This window comes from Cucurbita moschata, unplaced genomic scaffold (genome assembly GCF_002738365.1).
Source record: "Cucurbita moschata cultivar Rifu unplaced genomic scaffold, Cmos_1.0 Cmo_Scf00017, whole genome shotgun sequence".
Taxonomy (NCBI): Eukaryota; Viridiplantae; Streptophyta; class Magnoliopsida; order Cucurbitales; family Cucurbitaceae; genus Cucurbita; species Cucurbita moschata.
In genome coordinates, this window is record NW_019268533.1 from 3,961,042 (window position 1) to 3,979,232 (window position 18,191).

At 38.8% G+C, this 18,191-nt stretch overlaps 4 protein-coding genes across 7 annotated transcripts in view; 1 reads left to right on the forward strand and 3 right to left on the reverse strand.

Annotated features, from left to right (window-relative positions):
- The window catches only part of LOC111455450, a 33,516-nt gene that overhangs the window by 13,258 nt on the left and 2,067 nt on the right, over positions 1–18,191 (forward strand). The window contains exons 2-4 of one of the 2 annotated variants that reach the window (XM_023097141.1): positions 5,684–5,758; positions 16,918–17,238; positions 17,922–17,992. In XM_023097141.1, coding sequence (XP_022952909.1) covers positions 5,751–5,758; positions 16,918–17,238; positions 17,922–17,992 — 400 coding nt within the window. In that variant the 5' untranslated portion in view covers positions 5,684–5,750. Of the gene's footprint in view, positions 1–5,617; positions 5,759–16,917; positions 17,239–17,921; positions 17,993–18,191 lie in introns of those variants that run through there. The other variant, XM_023097140.1, reaches the window with a different exon arrangement.
- On the reverse strand, positions 78–3,635 carry LOC111455444 (root phototropism protein 3-like). Of its 2 annotated transcripts, XM_023097130.1 has the most exons (5): positions 3,357–3,635; positions 3,110–3,241; positions 2,900–2,969; positions 1,469–2,779; positions 78–740 (listed from the first exon to the last, which is right to left on the reverse strand). In XM_023097130.1, coding segments are annotated over exons 1-5 (2,064 nt in total). In that variant the 5' UTR covers positions 3,359–3,635; the 3' UTR covers positions 78–191. The 2 variants fall into 2 exon arrangements, with proteins under 2 accessions (XP_022952898.1, XP_022952899.1); XM_023097131.1 differs by lacking the exon at positions 3,357–3,635 and having other exon boundaries at positions 3,066–3,202.
- On the reverse strand, positions 8,354–13,039 carry LOC111455447 (pentatricopeptide repeat-containing protein At5g09450, mitochondrial). Of its 2 annotated transcripts, none has more exons than XM_023097136.1 (3): positions 12,885–13,039; positions 12,500–12,791; positions 8,354–9,561 (listed from the first exon to the last, which is right to left on the reverse strand). In XM_023097136.1, the coding sequence occupies exons 1-3, from the start codon at positions 12,917–12,919 to the stop codon at positions 8,674–8,676; spliced, it is 1,215 nt and encodes a 404-aa protein (XP_022952904.1). In that variant the 5' UTR covers positions 12,920–13,039; the 3' UTR covers positions 8,354–8,673. The 2 variants fall into 2 exon arrangements, with proteins under 2 accessions (XP_022952904.1, XP_022952903.1); XM_023097135.1 differs by having other exon boundaries at positions 12,500–12,800; positions 12,885–13,019.
- LOC111455449 (E3 ubiquitin-protein ligase RING1-like) lies at positions 14,296–15,733 on the reverse strand. Its single transcript, XM_023097138.1, has one exon. It carries the CDS (start codon positions 15,514–15,516, stop codon positions 14,533–14,535), a length of 984 nt encoding a protein of 327 aa, XP_022952906.1. The 5' UTR covers positions 15,517–15,733; the 3' UTR covers positions 14,296–14,532.

Consider the following 18,191-nt stretch of genomic DNA (forward strand, 5'->3'; position numbering starts at 1 on the left):
AAAAAAAAAAAAAAAAAAAAAAAAAAAAAAAAAAAAAAAAAAAAAAAAAAAACAGTAAATAATGAAAAGACAAGGCAGAAGGACCCAAACATAGCGAAATGAAAAGACAAAAATTCATGCTTCAGATGAACTGACCTCATTTTTGTGAAGCAACAGACTGGAAATGCCAAGCAGAAAAGATAAGATCCTTTTCATGATATTGAGTTTCTCCACCTTCTATGTGTCTTTCTGGGCTTCTCTCCTGCTATTGTAACTTGATCAACCAATTCTTGGTTTTCCAATGCATTCATCTTCGTCAGTTTACTTAGTTTCTTCCATCCACTGCTCCATGATGATGTTTGTTTTTGCTTTAAGGTCTTCTCAAATTGCCTCTGCACATTCTCCAAATTGTTTTGGAGTTCTAAGTATTTCGTCTTGAGCGTTTCGAGTTCGAATTTCAATGTGTTTATATCTTTCTTAGCGGTTGTCCATCCTTCTTGGAATGACTGTGGTGTCCCTTCAAGTAGTGTTTTTCTGCTTGAGGCAATAGGTTGATATCGAGACTCGCCAGCTTGTTTGATCGTGTTGTTGGCAATGGCATTGCTTATCTTCATTTGCTGGGAGTAGAGGACTTGAACGACGACTCGTAATGGGAGTCTTTCGTTTTGTGCAGCGTGCATGCAGGCATCAATGGACAACTTTTGGCAGTCCATCACTCGGCATAGCCGCTTTCTTTCATGCTCGGATAGCGTTGGATGTGCCTGTTGGTTTGGGGTAACAGGAAATGGACAACAATAAGAAAGTCAATGGAGATCCTTAGTCTAGTGAACTTCTTACTTTAGTTTGTAAAGAAACTTTTGCATTACCATCCCTTTTACAATGTCTATGTGAGATCACACGTCGGTTCGAGAGGAGAACGAAATATTTTTTACAAGGGTGTGGAAACCTCTCCCTAGTGATGCGTTCTAGAAACCTTGAGAAGAAGCCCAGAGAAGACAATATCTACTAGCGGTGGACTTGAGTCATTACAAATGGTATTAGAGCCAAGTTCCGGGTGATGTGCCAGCGAGGAGGCTGAGCTCCGAAGGGGAGTGGACACGAGGTGGCATGCCAACAAGGACGCTGGGCCTCGAAGGGGGTAGATTGTGAGAACCCACTTCGGATGGGAAGGAGAACAAAACGTTCTTGATAAGGGTGTGGAAACCTCTCCCTAGCAGACGCGTTTAAAAAAACTTTGACGGGAAGCCCAAAATGAAAAGCACAAAGAGAACAATATCTGCTAGCGGTGGGCTTGAACCGTTACCGTTTACAAAGATTTCTAATGTATCCAAAGTCTTTTTTTTTTTTGTTCCATGTCAAATGTTATGCAGTTCAAGTTATGCATATTTGCTCTACATTTCCTTTCTTTGAGGAAAAAACAGTTAAAAACACAATGATCATTAAAAAATGAAACTCAGTCAATGGATAAAGAGATTTGCATTCAACGTACCTTCAGATACGAATCGATTGCACGATAAAGCCCGTCATCACACGATCTTGCGGATTCAGGCAGAGCCTCAGCCAGGACTTGAAAGTTTGTCAAGGAGAGATTTCTATCTCTAGCCACCTCTGTGAGATAGCTATCCACAAGCCTTGCTACACGCATCTTTGCATTTTGGCCTGAACTAGCAGTGGTTTGAGATCCTCCTAAGATATCTTTTCCCAAAAAGGATTGACTGCTAGCATTTGAAGCTTCTGATAGTTCTTGAATGAGGAAATGTTCCAAAAGCCTCTGAACAAGATCAACATCATAAATGGTCTCAGATGTGTTATAAGAAGGAATGAGAAGATCAGTAAGCGTGGCCTGTTCAAACTGCATCCCGACTCGTTTTTCGAGTTCAGTGGCTAAAGCAGGAGCAACCTTCAGCTCATTTGCCATTCTCAGAAGTTGCAGAAGAAAGCTACAAGAAGCACTGTCCTTCTGTGGTGGAAGTATGCTGATCAGACTCTCGATAATCATTCTCCGTTCTTTCGCCTGAAGTGCCGAGATTTCGTCTTTCGGGTTTACCACAACCATATGAAGGCCACCATTCCAATTGTACTTGCTGCTACTGCCACTGCCATTGCCATTGCCATTACTACAGTTCATGGCCTCAGTGCCTTCTCCATTACTATCATTAACTAAACCAGGAAGCCATTTACATGCATAGTACATTATTGCAGCTCCAATCTGTTCATATCTCATCCCTTTCACCTTTATAGCAGTGATGACTCTCACAAAGTGATCAATCCTCAGGATTGATGCATCTTGGAACCACCAATCGACAGGAGCGGTATGGCTTCCACTCGGGATCAGCTCCTTCATCTCGTTCCATTTTGGATTCTGAATGTCCTGAGGCATTCCAGTGTAAGACCATCTCACTCCTTTTGGATTGGCACAGGCCTTCCAAGCTATGGAGTCACTACATCTTCTAACAATTTGAAGATTCTCTGCCCATGGTGAAAGATTCTCACAGCTTTTCAAAACGATAATCGAGTCGCTCCAAGACGACAGAACAACATAGCTTAAAAACGCTTCAGTTTTGAATATGAGGTTCCCTTCTTCATAATCTTCTGTCATTTCAAGATACTCAGCAGCACATCTCAGGCCAGCGATATTAGCCGCAATTAGATCAACAGGGACACCATAGCAGAACTTTGCTGCCAATAGAAACGCCTCGGCCCCTCCCGGAACGTCATTCATAACAATCTTGCTCAAGTCTGGATCCCTTGATTCATACAGAATTCTTGTCATCTTCCCACTCCGAGAAAAGAGAAGATACTTCCCAACAAGAACAAATAACAAATCAAAACAAAACAAATGGTCAGAAAACTCAACTCCATAAAAACAGAGCCCCCAAGCAGGAAAAAAAAAAAAAAAAAAAAACCAAATGTGCTATACCTTATGTAAATGGAAATCCACATCTTCAACTCGAACAAGAATATCACTAGGAATATCAGTTCCAACATGCCTAATCAAAACAAACCATAAAACTCAGTTCAAATTTGGAACAGACATTTCATCAAACACTTAATGTGCACTACACCCATTAACACAAAATGCGTACAATCCAAAAGAAAAACAGGCGAAATCAGTTTCTAAAGAAGTAACCATGAACGGCCTCGTTGCTCAAACCCATCAGCCTTGAGGCCATGTTTCGTTGGACTGAGGAGTTCACTGCCATATTCACGTCCCCTGACAAATTCAGACTCAGATTCCCACATGATTGAAAGGGAGAAGACCCTGAAAAAAGTTTGAACTGAAAATTTAGCTGAAGGGAACAAGAGGGGAAAACGATTTGTCAGAGTGGGGCAGAAAAGAAACAGAGAAATGAAATCAAATGGAAGAAAATCCCCACATGGGTTGCGTGGATTTATGCTGGTTGAAATGTCGGCTTGGACAGTTGTTTAAATTCGATTGATTTTGCTCACGGGATGTGAATTGAGAGGGATTTCTACAGTATGCAATGTCATTGGATCCTTCTTTCTGCGTCTTCTTCTCTCCTCCGCCATGGACGTAATGTTGGCTTTCGTCTGTGTTCGACTCTGGTTTTCTGCCATATTCAGAGAGCTTGAAGTTGAAACTATTTTTTTCGTGTGCTAAGCTGCTACAAGCGATGAACGAGAATACAAGCCGATCATCTTGGGATGGAAGCTACGAGGATGACGTTTTTAAATTTGAAAAGTGCTCAAAATTTATCATTCTTGACCATTAAAATGCTCAAAGATTTCGTATAATGATTAGAGATGTCCCTTTAATTTGTTTGATAAGTGAAGGTTATGATGTAGTTGATTGACGATACGATGCATGTTATGACACGATATACGATATGATACGTAGAAAATATGATATGACATATTTTTGACATGACGTGATATATGATATGATTGACATACAATATGATGTATAAGGAGTTGTTTTACATCATAACTAAAGAAAAATGTTGGGACCTCATGCATCATTGTGTGTTCATGCATTGAAAAATATGCCTCTTTTTATGATGGTACGAACGTGTATGCTACGTGGCAAAAAAACAAGCATTACGTTCATCGTAATGTTGCGACGATTGTTATTTCTAACAGGTGTCAAGACAACAATAACTCTAGAGAATGCTAGCTCGACCAAGAAAGGGCCCAGAAGATGTTCGAACCGACTGGTGGGTTCATACTCGTACGTGTGAATTGTGTATAGAATAGTAAATACACATCCAATTACTTGCTTAGGATTGCCGCCTAAGGGAATATAGACTGATACTCATTATTGTATATGTTTGCATCTAACTTCAATAGTGGAGTCGTATTTCTTAAAATAATTAAGTCGTGCTACTCTTATTTTTTAGGTAAAGACAAGCTACAATATACGGCTGACGATGGTATCGCAACTAAAAAGACCATGACACATGCAAGGATAGTTTGCAATTTAAGTTTCGTAGAGTATAGGTTAGTATGCATTTAAGTTTTATTTATTTTAAATTTCTTTATTACTATTTTCATATCCTTGTAATTTATTTGATTATAAATAAGATAACTTTCACACCATTTAGGTGGGGGTGGATTATGCAAACATTCACATGGTATCAAAGCTCTTTCGGTTTAGCAACCCTGATCCTTTCTTTTCAATAGCTTTTGAACCCTACTCATCTTCTTCTCTACCACTCTTGCTGGCTTTGACGCCGCAGGGGCAGTTTCCATGGCTGCCATAGGGGGAGTCGATTGATTACTCTTTGGCTTCACCCTATTGACCTCCAAATCACCTTTCGCCATACTCTGTACATACAACCTCACATTTTTCAACTCAATCGATTTTCCCTCAACCAACATAGTCTCTTTCATTTTCTTCTCAATCTTTCGTTCATCCTTCAAAGAAACCCTAATCTCAGGGTCCTCATTAGTGTTCTCTTCAGAAATATACGGAATCTCGACAAGCCCATCAACCTTTTTGCAGAGATTTACCTTCTGAATCTGGGTGCCGCACTGGCCTCTTCGTCAACCAAGTTGTCGCTGCCCTTCTTGCCAAAATTGGCTCCTTCGCCCAATGTGGCGACTCTTCCGACTTCAGTCTTTGTCCTTTGCTCTAGGTTTCCCCTTCTACTTCTTAGGGTTAAGACATATTCTCACCAGAGCCAAGGCAGCATCGTCGCTAAGCGACAATCCCTCTTCATGGGTTAGACATATTCTCGTTGAAGCCAAGGCAGCATAGCCGCTGAGCGACGATCCCTCTGCAATTTTAGATGGCCAAGGAAGTGTTTCTCTACGCCTCCTCTGAACCAGGTTGTTGACATCTTCACAAAAAGTGTTTCTCAACCTCTTTGAACTTTTCAAATTCAAGCTTCAAGTTCGTTTAAATCCGACGCTTAGCTTGCGGTGAGGTGTTAAAGATATTTAGTAATAAATTATAGTTTACCATATATATTATATTTGATATTTTATTATAAGGCAAATATCTAATATTTGCCTTATTGCCATAGTTATCTTTCCATTTATTGTTATTTCCCTTATTACTATTTTCATATCCTTGTAATTTATTTGATTATAAATAAGATAACTTTCACATCATTTAGGTGTGGTGGATTAATCAAACATTTTTAGGGACATTTGGAAAATGCACAATAATATGAAATTGTAAAGACCTATCTAGGATGAAAGCATGTAAAAGGGGTTTGGAACGTACATGCAACTATGGACAACACGTCCTGGACAAGCAAGACCGGGACATCTGTCATGCGGCCATTGACAACACGCCTTGGACATGCATGACCATGACACCCTCCCCCACTCAATTGGTTGACGTCCCTGTCAACCGACCCAAACAAGCAAAACTATGACTCAATTGATTGACGTCCCTGTCAACCGACCCAAACAAGCAAGACTAGGACATCTATCATGCGGCCATAAGCAACATGCTTTGGACAAGCATGATCGTGACATCTATTATACTTCTCATTTAATTTCAATATGTTAATGGTCTACTTAGGAGTGTACATGGATCGGGTTGGGTTAAGGAAATTTTTTGGACCAACCCAAAAGTTCGAGTTGGATTGGGTTGAGTTACGTTGAGGAAATATTTTAGACCAACACAAAAGTTCGAATTTGTTGAATTGGTAACCCAACTCAACTCAACCCTTTGTTTCACAGTTGGCTTGTTAAAAAAAATATTTTTTTAAAAAGCTTTACCTATCCACAATTCTTAATTATTCAATACAATTTTAGATAAAATATATTAAAAGTTCATAAACAAGCATAAATCAAACTACCGTTCAAACAAATAAATTTTTCATTAACAACGATCCAGAATTTTAACATCTTAACGAACGTAAATCAACTTGAAAGATACTTATTGATGAAGCTCGAGGACCCTAAATTATCTGGAAGGAAAAATTATATACTTATGATATAACAATGTAGAGTATGTTGCAATAGAAAGATAATAATTAAATTAGAACTTTGCATTATCTGACTCGGTTTTGGAACAAAATCTTCAAACTGTTTTCAACTTCTAATGAAGCTAATTTTCTATCAATCATAAAATAATCAAGTTGCACTCGTACCAAATGTTGATTTAGAAGCTGTAGTATACATTAGAATGATCAAAATATTTTAGGCAACTTTGATATGACTTGATATTTAAAATCATTTACTTTCCAAGAAAAAATGATGGATCGAAATTTAAAAGAATCATAAACAAACTTTCACGGTCTCTTTCCAACCAACACAAAGACAAAATTTTCCCGTTTCAAAAAATGCAAGAATCTGTAAAATGAAAACAATATGCTTTAAAACTACCTAAATATATGCATAATTTATGAACGTTGAACACAGTACGTTTTTACTTCAAAATAACCAAAATGTACGTATGAATCATAATTAATAAACCTATCATAAATCACGTTAGTATGAACGCTAGTTTGTTGGATTATAAATAATATGTTTAAAAATAGTATAAAATAAAAAAAAAAACATTATAAATAATAATTTGTAATTCCACCAAATTACAACTTTGCCCTTTAAACAAATTCAAAAGTTTTCTTAATATATTTTATAAGATTTTGTTCGGTTTGAGAACTCAAAATTTTGTCCAATGAACTCGAACCCAAATCCAATCTTTTCGGTTTCAAAAAACTAACCTAACCCAATTCCTATAATACGAGTTGGGTCGGTTCGAGTTGTCGGGTTCAAAATACACTTTAAGTCTACTTGTACAATTTTTTTGAAAATATTTGAAGCATCTTATAGTCAATTCAAAGTGTAAATCATAAATAATGAGACAATTTCAAAACAAACAATCAATGTCTTTGGGTTTGAAACATGTCTAAGAAGTAGAGAAGAGATAATATAAAGTTGAATCATTTGACAATAAATGATAGGATAAATGGTTGTACGTTATTATCTACCTTTGTGAGCTTAATGCGACATGCCCATGTGACTTCAATGTTCTTGTTTGTTTTTTTTTTTTTTTTCTTCCTTCCTTTTCTAATTCTTCTCATTTCAAATATGTTAAAGTGTGTGATAATCGAGGGTTATTTTCATATAAATCATATGAGAATCTGTAATTATCGAAGAACAAATGAAGTCTTACTTGAAGAAGTTTGAAATCATTGTTTTAGAAATGAAAGTGTCTTAATGTTTTATGAGTTATAGCTGAATTCATTATGTGCAATTAGTGTTCGAGAATGTGATACCTGAATAAAAAAGTTGTACATGAATGAACTGACACTACATTCGAATGAGAGTGATCCTAAGGATAGAATTACTTAGAAATGCTTGAAATAAAAACTACTACCTATACCAATAAGGTACACTTTCATTTTCGGTAGTTCAAAATCATCAGAGCTTCGTGGTCACTAAAAAATGTTTGAAATAAAAACTACTATCTATACCAACAAAGTACACCTTCATTTTCAGTAGCTCAAAATCATCGGAGCTTCTTGGTTAAATATGTTTTGTTTTGAGCAATTTTATGTCGGATGACTTCGTGGAGATTTTTCTAGAATGCATGTGAGTGAGGACAAAACATGTTTCTAGGATGCATGTGAGTGAGGAAAAACATGTTAGAATGATTCATGTTGGTATGTGAAGATAATTTTCACTCTTAGAAGCAATAAGTAACGTGACCATATCATATGGGTTGTAGGAGGATGTCGGGGCTATCAGGTATCGAATCTTGGACATAGATCATTATAGAGAAACTTATCTTGAGCTCGACATAAATAAAACTTGAATATATTTAATGCAACTGTATTTTGGAATTTTTCTTTAGCCTTGTTAATTTCTTTAGTCTTGATTAGCTTAACATGATTCTTTTAAAATTCTAAAAACAAATATATAAATACGCGAAAGTAGTGTTCATAATTGGGCAGAGCGGGAAATTGCTTAGTATTTATATTAAACACGGTGGAGCAAGAAATTGGGCAGAGAGACAAGGAATATAATCTCGTCCCATCCCGTCCCCAGCCCCCTTTATCTAACAAAGAAAAAATGTTCTCCACTCCCTTCCCATTTCCCATCTAAACGGAGAATCCCCCGCCCATTCGGGCAGGTCCCGCAAGTAAAATGTGAAAACAAAATAATAATGACAGAAGCAATATCTTTTACTCAAAATTCAGAGCATTAGGAGACAACATTTGTAACCTGATGAATCAAAACAAGATAAGACTAAGTTAAGATTTAAACCTACCGCTATGCTTCTGTGGGTTCACAGTTCTTCAAAATGGTGACAAAACTGTTGCCTTTCTCCTTGAAACCAGCTTCAACAAACGCATTTACAAGCCTGTTACAAGCAGAAACATCAAAATCTCCACTACTTGATTGTTTCCATTGATCAATAACTTCACCAATTTCCTTCAAGTGATCAAGCATCAGGTAACAAGATAGAATGCAAATGTAGTTTCTGCTCGTCATTTTTTGCCTTGTCATCCTTAATGATCTCCAAATCTGATCAATTTTGTCTTTGTTTCCCATACCAGCATACAAGATAATGAGGAGGTCGTATGTAATCCATTCTCGTTGCGTAATGCCACTCTCAGACTCGACTACGGAGTTTGACTCGGAATGCAGTAGATGAGCTGATGTAATGTATATGTTGACGAGATTGATATATCGCACCCAGACTTCATTTGAATTGGGGTTGCGATTCATCTCATCGAGAATCCGTCTAACGCCATCGATATTTAATGTTGCAGCTAGAGAGCTGATCCAAAGATTATACGTGAAAATGTCAGGATGAACCTTGCTTTGTTTCAGGTCGTCGACAATCGAGGATACCTTTTCTACTTGACCGACCGATGTGTATAAAGTCATCATCTCATTGAATGGAAGGGCAGTGAGAGGTATACCTGACTCCTTCATTTTTTCATAAAGAGTTTCTGCCTTTTCAGTCAATTTGGACCCCGCAAATGAGTGAAGGAGAGCAGTATAAGTCTCACAAGTTTTGGCGTTGATTGGCAGACCTTCAAAGTATCGTTCAGCAGCATCGATACCGAAAACTTTCGTCATCAAGTCAATGCGGATTGCAAAGTCAGAATCGGATAACTCGTTTTCATTATGAGACACCATCCATTCTAAAATCTGCAGGCAAGTATGGTAAACAGATTGTCAGTTCATTGTAAATAGAGAAGATGGCATAAAAGCCCCTGATCAGTGTTCTACAGATTATGAGCCAAAGAAAATGACGGTGTTCTTCTAACCATTTTCTTACCCTTTTCACAAATGAGAAATAAGGAAGATTTTAGCAGACATAAAATTCAATTTCACTTGTAGTAGTACAATGCAACTTGAACCCTTATTCTTGAGTATGAGCATATAATTATATCATTAGTAATTTTATGCAGCCGTGTATGCTTTAAAGGAACATTCAATGAAATTCTTGAACCATGTAATTGAACTTTTGGAATCTGTGAGCTATGTTCTCGAAGGATCGAAGGATTAAGGAAGACTCTACATAAGAACATTCTTTATAAGAGTGTGGAAATTTCTCCCTAGCAGACGTGTTTTAAAAACCTTGAGGGGAAGCCCAAAGAGGACAATATCTGTTAGCAGTGAGCTTGGGGCATTCCACATGGTATTAGAGCTAGAGACTTGGCGATGTGCCAGTGAGGAAGCTGAGCACCAAAAGGGGGTGGACACAAGGCGGTGTGCCAGCAAGGACGCTAGGACCCAAAAGGGGTGGATTGAGGGGTACCACATCGATTGGAGAAGGGAACGAGTGCTAGCGAGAATGCTGGGTCCCGAAGGGGGATGGATTGTGAGATCCCACACTAGTTGGGGAGGAGAACAAAGCATTCTTTATAAGGGTGTGGAAACCTCTCTCTAATAGACGCGTTTTGAAAACCTTGAGGGGAAGCTTGAAAGAGAAAGTCCAAAGAGGGCAATATCGGTTAAGAGTGGGCTTGGGCTATTACAGGAACTCTCACAGTCTGAGCTACAACTTTCTATTTCTCATATTGACCATAAATATACTTTTTGCATTTATCTCATTACAAAACATTTGTTGAGTATATCAGTTGTGGAATTTCTCTCCTCTATATGTGGCATAAAGGGCAAGATTGAGAGTGGTATTTCGGCAGGGCAAGATATGGGCCATATCACTTTGAGACTAAGACTTACTGCTGCAAATATCAAGGCCTATCAACACAATGGTCTACTCCAATTAACTATGGTCCCAGTAATTTGTAATTTGTCTAGAAATTGTAATGGCCCAAGTCCACCGTTAGCAAATATTGTCCTTTTTGGGCTTTCCCTCGAGATTTTAAAACACGTCTACTAGGGAGAGGTTTCCACACCCTTATAAAGAAAGTTTCCTTCTCTTCTCCAACCGATGTGAGATCTCACACTCCACCCCCTTCAGGGCCCAGTGTCCTCACTGGCACTCGTTTCCCAAAATAGCCATTTTTAACAAAGCATTGGTCCGAAAAACTGTAATAGCCCAAGCCCACCGCTAGCAGATATTGTCCTCTTCGGGCTTTCCCTTCCAGGTTTCCCCTCAAAATTTTAAAACACGTCTGCTAGGGAGAGGTTTCCACACCTTATAAAAAGTTTTTTGCTCCCCTCTCAAATCGATGTGGGACCTCACAATCCACCCCCTTTGGGGACTAACGTCCTCATTGGCACTCGTCCCCCTCTCCAATCGATGGGGGATCTCACAATCCACCCCCTTCGGGGCCCAGCGTCCTCACTGACACTCGTCCCCCTCTCCAATCGATGTGGGATCTCACAATCCACCCCCCTTCGGGGCCCAGCGTCCTCACTGACACTCGTCCCCCTCTTCAATCGATGTGGGATCTCACAATCCACCCCTCCCCCTCCACCCCTTTTGGGACCTAGCGTCCTCGCTGGCACTCGTTCCCCGCTCCAATCGATGTGAGATCTCATAATCCCACATCGATTATGAGATCGCTTCGGGGCTCAGCGTCCTCGTTGGCTTACCACTCAGTGCCTAGCTCTGATACCATTTGTAACAGCCTAAGCCCACCATTGGCAGATATTATCCGCTTCGGTCCGTCACATATCGTTGTCAGCCTCACGGTATTAAAACGCGTCTGCTAGAGAGAGGTTTCCACATCTTTATAAAGAACGTTTTGTTTTCCTCCCCAACCGTGTGGGACCTTACGCTCCACCCCCTTGGGGCCCAGCATCCCGCTGGCACTCGTTCCCCTCTCCAATCGATGAGGGATCTCACAATAGTCCTTTCCTTTCTTTCTTTCTTCCTATTCGCTAAAAGAACTTCCGTGCACGACCTATTTCAAGACATCTTTAGTTGTCTTAGGACAACACTGAAGGCTAAAGCTTTTGAGACAAAAGAACCACCTAACAAAGGGTGCTTGTGCAAATTATATGAGTATTTGTATAGCTTGTATCAAACTCCAAATGTTTGATTGGAAGGCGCAAACATTCTGGTTCGTAGACATACAAATCTTCTTGTTTTAATATTAAAAATAAGGTTAGAGAGTATACTTCACTCTAGGAGACTTAACTAACTACACTATACTATAGCTAAGAATTACAGATACAAACTTCCTCAACAGCGTTTATACAGATGACGAGTACATAAGTTCAATTTTACGAAGACAGCTTACACTTATATTCGTGTTCATTTACATAGGGCTGCACATTTGATTTGATTTCATTGAGAGTTACCGCAACAACACTAGTCCTTTTTTAATAAGGATTATCCTTGTCTTTGTTTACATCTCGGATCGAAACAAATTACCATAATTCGTCTCCACCTACGGATTAGGTGACATTTTCTACAAATTTTTCAAATGGAGGCTCGAGCACAAATCAAACAAACCAACTGGATGCAGATAAAAAATTGATATCTTATCCATATCCAAGCATGTATAAAATAAATGATCGACTCCAAAGAAAAAATTTAGAAAATTCTGTTTTCCAGAGTTACAATTATCCATCAAAGAACCACAGAAAAAAATTCTCTTTCATTTTATAACTGTCATTGATCATCTGATAAATACTGTAAGAAGCAAGAAGAAAACAGATAAAACATTACCTCAAGAGCGTGCTTATACCGCTGAAGCCTTCTGAGTTCTTTGGAGATGTTCCGGAGCTCAGTGATCGTAACTTGATTGCCCTCACTCGTCCATCTCTGAATAACGTTGATAGCACTTCGCTTGGGAAGTCTGAGCCGAAATATTCTGCTCTTCAAGTCATTGGTTTCTTCAGAATTCACTGATTCATCAAGAGATTCACTCCTCAGTGCTCCATGAGAGCAATAGTTCGAAACACTGGCTTCATTGAAGACCAGGATCGCTTTGAAACTTTGATTTAAGAAGCCTCTATTCCTGAATTTTCTAGGGTTCAGATCGATTTACACAAATCCTCAAATAACGAAGAAAGAACAAAATTGCAATGAAATTAAGAACAGCCATACTTACCGATTTAAGGAGAGGAAGAGAGAGCGAGAAGCCATGGAAATGGATCCTTCGCTTGGTGACCCAATCTCCGTTTAGCTGATTATCGAATCCGCCACGAGTTTGTAGGCTTTTGAACACTTGGGGAGGCAATAGGCGTAGAGAGTTATTAAATTATGGACGATCATCAGAGGTTTCTACGTACTTACAAGAAATGTTTCATTTTTCTCTCGAACCGACATCAGATCTCATATTTAGAGTGTCCGTCAAAGACTCCCGCCTAAGTTCTAAGGTGATCATTACTACTTATACGAAGACTCCATAACATCAAACCGTGAATCAAAAACAGTGATGAGAATTTGTTTTCTACGATAACAAAACAGTAATCTACTAGCCACGTTTTCTTTTCGTGAGAATGCCATAGGACTATAGATCTTGTATCACTCCACATGGTCGTATGAATCTGCCTTACATCTCGGCTCCTCATTGTTGGATCGAATGAGACCCCAGTACAAGAAAAGTAATACCGTGAGGAAACGGTGAAAAGAACCCCATTAACCAGCAAAATAAAATATGAAATCGTAAGCTTTGAAGCAGCGAGAAGAAACACTACTTCTCACTTCGCCAACTTTCACACTCACAAGAATTGGAGCAGTAGACATTGGGGTCGGCTTTCGAGCCCAAACCCCTTGTTTGTATAGGTTGGGTGATCTCAAAGGCTCGCTCGAAAAGGCGGTCACTGTGTTGTAAAATATGTAAGTCAAACAAATAATACGGTATTTTAGTACTCTCGTAAGTAGCTCTAAGTTTGGTGGACGGAAAGAAATTGGTCTATTAGAAAGTTTAGGTTTGTAACAGTTTAGTCATGTATTGTAACAGCTCAAGTTCACTATCAGTAGATATTGTCCGTTTTAGCCTGTTACATATCGTCGTAATAAGAGAGTTTTCCACACCCTTATAAGAGTTCCGTTCCTCTCTCCAACTAATATGGGATCTCAGAATTCACCTCCTCGAAGCTAGCGTCCTCGCTCGCACACCACCCGGTGTCTAACTTTAATATCATCGTCATAGTCCAACCCCACTACTAGCACATATTGTCCGTTTTGCCCCGTCACATATTGCCGTCAGTCTCACAGTTTTAGAACACATCAGCTAGGGAGAGGTTTTCACATCCTTCTAAAAAAATGTTTAGTTCCTCTCCTCACGCGTAACAATTACTCCACCGTCAAAAACCATATCAAAATTAAGTGGCATAAGACATGTAGTGATTAAACTATTCTTAGAATCACTCTCATTCGGACTCGGTCTGACATTCATGTAGTCCTCTAGCTAGTAAAAACAAAGCCGATCAGACATTAGATATCATCAGGAGTTTAACTCGACCAATCCAACCCGACCATCAACACAATTTTATTAGCCACTTTGTGGAGAAAAACAAGGCATTCTAATCATCATGGATATACAAACGTACGATATCATCATAAAATCATTCGAAAAACTCGAGTTCATATCCAGATTTCCTCACTCACTCTAATGTTCATGATATTCAAGTAATCTGAGCAGCCATTTTCACAAACTTCACAATAAACATTATGAACTTAAGAGACCTCTCAGCTTTCCAAGAGTTCCCATGGACATCCCCATCTTCAGAGACGCCTCACAAAAATGGATATCAACTATGATTGGAGCTTCTCATCAGAAACCCCCCACTGCAAGAAACTGACCTGTTCATACTCCCCTCTGATTTCTCCGAGCAATTCCCATTTCTCTGCTCCGATTCACCTTCCCAATCCATTTTTTCATTAACAACACCAAGAACAGAGCTGATTTGAAGAGCAGAGGGCAAATCTAAAGACACCGATCTTCTCATCGCCTGATTGTCACTTTCTAAATGGATTTCATCTTGTTCTTCGTTTCTCGTGGAATTTTCCCCTGAATTGGCGGCGTTTTCTTCTTCCTCCTGTAAATTCGCCATCTGGGTTTCGGCCCGAGGCGGTGTCGGTGTCGGTGGAGCGGAGTGAGCTACGACGGGAGCGCGGCACATGGGGCAATTGGTGTGGGATCGAAGCCAAGTATCGATACAGGGGAGATGAAAAGCGTGGCTACATTTTGGCAAGAGTCTTAAAGTTTCATCCTCTTCGAATTCGCTTAAACAAACAGAGCACTCTGTTCCATCGATCAAACCCTCGCCGGATTTGAATTTGCAGACGGCGATGGCGTCGATAACAGCCGGCGGGAGGCCGATGGTGCGGATATACCAAATGGGGTGATCCAAAACAGGGCTGTGGTGGTGGTGGTGGTGGGTTGGGGGCGGTGGGGAATCGAGGCGGCGGATCTGTCTACGGCGGGCGGAGTAGAAACGAGCGTAGACGGCGTAGCAGAGGACGAGGAGGAAGGTAAAAGAGAGGAGAGCGATGGTTAAGGTAACCAAATTGGAGAGTTTATGCGGCGATTTCGCGGCGGAGGAGGGATTGAAATCGTCAAAATCGGGTGGCGGGATTGAAGTAGAGATGTAAGAACAGAGTGTAGGGCATTTTTCGAGGCAATCGGAGGAGCAGGAATCGGAAGGGTGATCGAGGCAGTCTTCAGGGCAGAATTTGTTGAGGTCGTCGTCGGCGTCGTCGGAGAGAAGCTTTCTGGAAGAGAGGAAATCCATGGCGGATTTGAAGAACAGAGGAGGTGGAGATTGAGAAGGCGGCGGCGGTGGATGGAGAGGAGTGGTTCATGAAAGTAGGTCACCGAAAGCTTTGAATGTCTGGATTGGATGTTTGTTTGTTATGAATGGTTGACTTTTTTTTGGCGGTGGCAATGGATTGAATCAAGGTTTCTTTCTACTAATCTATTATGTCACCGGCAATAAAACAAGAACCAAGAACAACACGACTCTTTACAATGGTATGATATTGTCCACTTTGAGTATGAGCTCTCATGATTTTGTTTTGAACTTTCCCGAAAGGTCTCATACCAATGGAGATAGTATTCTTTGATTATAAACCTATGATCATTCCCTGAATTAGTCGCGGTGGGACTTTCATCCAACATAATTGAGATCCTTATAAGCCAAATCTTTTTAATAGATCATTGTCGATAATTAACTCGTTTCAAAATCTATATCAACTCTGGTCAAAATGGGTTTGTTTAAAGATGTATATCATAAATATTATGCTATCAACTTACTACCGGTGCGTATAAGTGAGTTTCGTGTGTGTTTGTTCGGTGATACGTAAGTGGGTTTTGTGTGTGCGTATGTGATTTCAATTCTTCTTTACATTTTAACACCAATATTGAGAATATATGTGAGATCCCACATTGATTGGAGAGGGAAACAAAGTATTACTTATAAGTGTGTAGAAACCTCTCCCTAGTAGACGAGTTTTAAAATCATGAGGCTGACGGTAATACATAAGAGGCAAAAACATACAATATTTGCTAGCTATGAACTTAGACTATTACAAATTGTATCAGAGTCAGTGTGTCAGCGATGACGCTGGTCCCTAAGGGAGTAAATTATTATATCCCACATCGGTCGGAGAAGGGAATGAAGGTATCAGAGCCCAACACCAAACAGTGTGTTAGCGAGGACGTTGGCCCCTAAGGGAGTAAATTATCAGATCCCACATCGGAGAAGAGAATGAAGGTATTAGAGCCAGGCATCAAACAGTGTGTCAGCGAAGATGCTAGCCCCTAAGGAGGTGGATTGTTAGATCCCATAGTGGTCGAAAGAAGGGAATGAAGGTATTAGAGGCCAGTACCAAACACTGTGCTAGCGAGGACGTTGGTTTCAAGGGGAGTGAATTGTTAGATCTCAGAGATCGATTGGGGAAAGAAACAACATCTCTCTCTAGTAGACGCGTTTTGAAATCATGAGGTTGACGACGATACGTAACGGGCCAAAACGGACAAGGAATAGACACAAATCTAAAGCTTAAAACACAAAGAAACCCACACTTAAAAGCTAATATTACCAATACATTTGAACTTGGAAGTAACCCCAAGAGAGAAACCAAATTAGGGCCACAAGGCAATCAAATTAAGGCTTGTAAGCAACAACAATCCATCATATTTCATCATCTTCAAATCCTCTGACCCTTTACTTTCTTGTGTTCATCCGCCGTCTCGTCTTCGGAGATCCTCACCGGAGAAGCCGCCGCCCGCCGTCCGTCATGTCGTCCAACTCTGGTCATTTCTGGAGCTTCACAATCCTCAGATTCCGAACCTTGCTTCTTCAACTTTCTAATAAGATAAACACCTCCGCCCCCGCCGGTGGGTTCCGTCGTCGTCCGGTATCTGAGCCGCCGCAGAGCTCCTCCGTTGCCGTGGTTCCGTACAGCTTCCGTTCCTTTGGTCTGTCGTCCCTCCTCAGATCTTTTTGTCCCAGGTTAGTTACTTCTCTTTAATGGTGGGCTTTTGAATTTTTTTATTAATTAAATTAATAAAAATACTTATAAAAATTATCGGTTCAAAAATAGTTTAAATAATACTTTTAATAAATGAAAAATATTTTTAGTGTTTATTATTATTATTATTATTTAGGAAAATAGTGAGTAATTGTTTTAAAAAAAATACATTTCAAAAAGAAGTATTAATAAAAAATTTAAAAATATTAATTAAACTTTGAAAGCTCTATATTTAAGATATTTTTGTAAAATTGTACAATATTTTGAAAATAAAATATTAAGGATTTTCATCTAAAATTAAAATTAAAATAAAGTTTTTCATTTTTTTTAAAATTTTTTTTAAGGATAATATTAAAATTTTTAAACTGATATTTTAATTTTAATTTTTATCGTCGAGTCATTTTTTTAATTAATCGAAAACTACTATACAAATTACTAATATTATTTTTCAAATAGAAGATTGCGCGATAAAAAAAATTATTATTAATATTTGCAAAATTTAATTAAACATAAGGTCAAATTTCTTCTTCCCTAGTTGGTAAGTCAAAACATTGAAAATTTAAAATGAAAAAATCATTTTTTATTTTTCTTTTTTTATTTTCTGACTTTACATTATTTTATTTATTTATTTATTTATTTATTATTTTGGATTTAATGAATTTAGGGCAAAATGGATATTTGGGTCCCTATTGTCCCTCTTGGTACCTAGTTGGAATAAATGGCAAGCTTTTGAAGGTATATATTTAATTTATTTCTTAAAATATTATCTTTTTTTTTTTCTTAAAATATTATTGCATGCCAAATTTCTAAAATCAATAATCCAAAATGATATTTTTAAGGTTAAATTAATTTTTAAAAATACCATTAAATTTTTATATTTGGTCTAAAAAATACTTAAACTTAAAAAAAAAAAAAAAAAAAAAAAAAAAAAAAA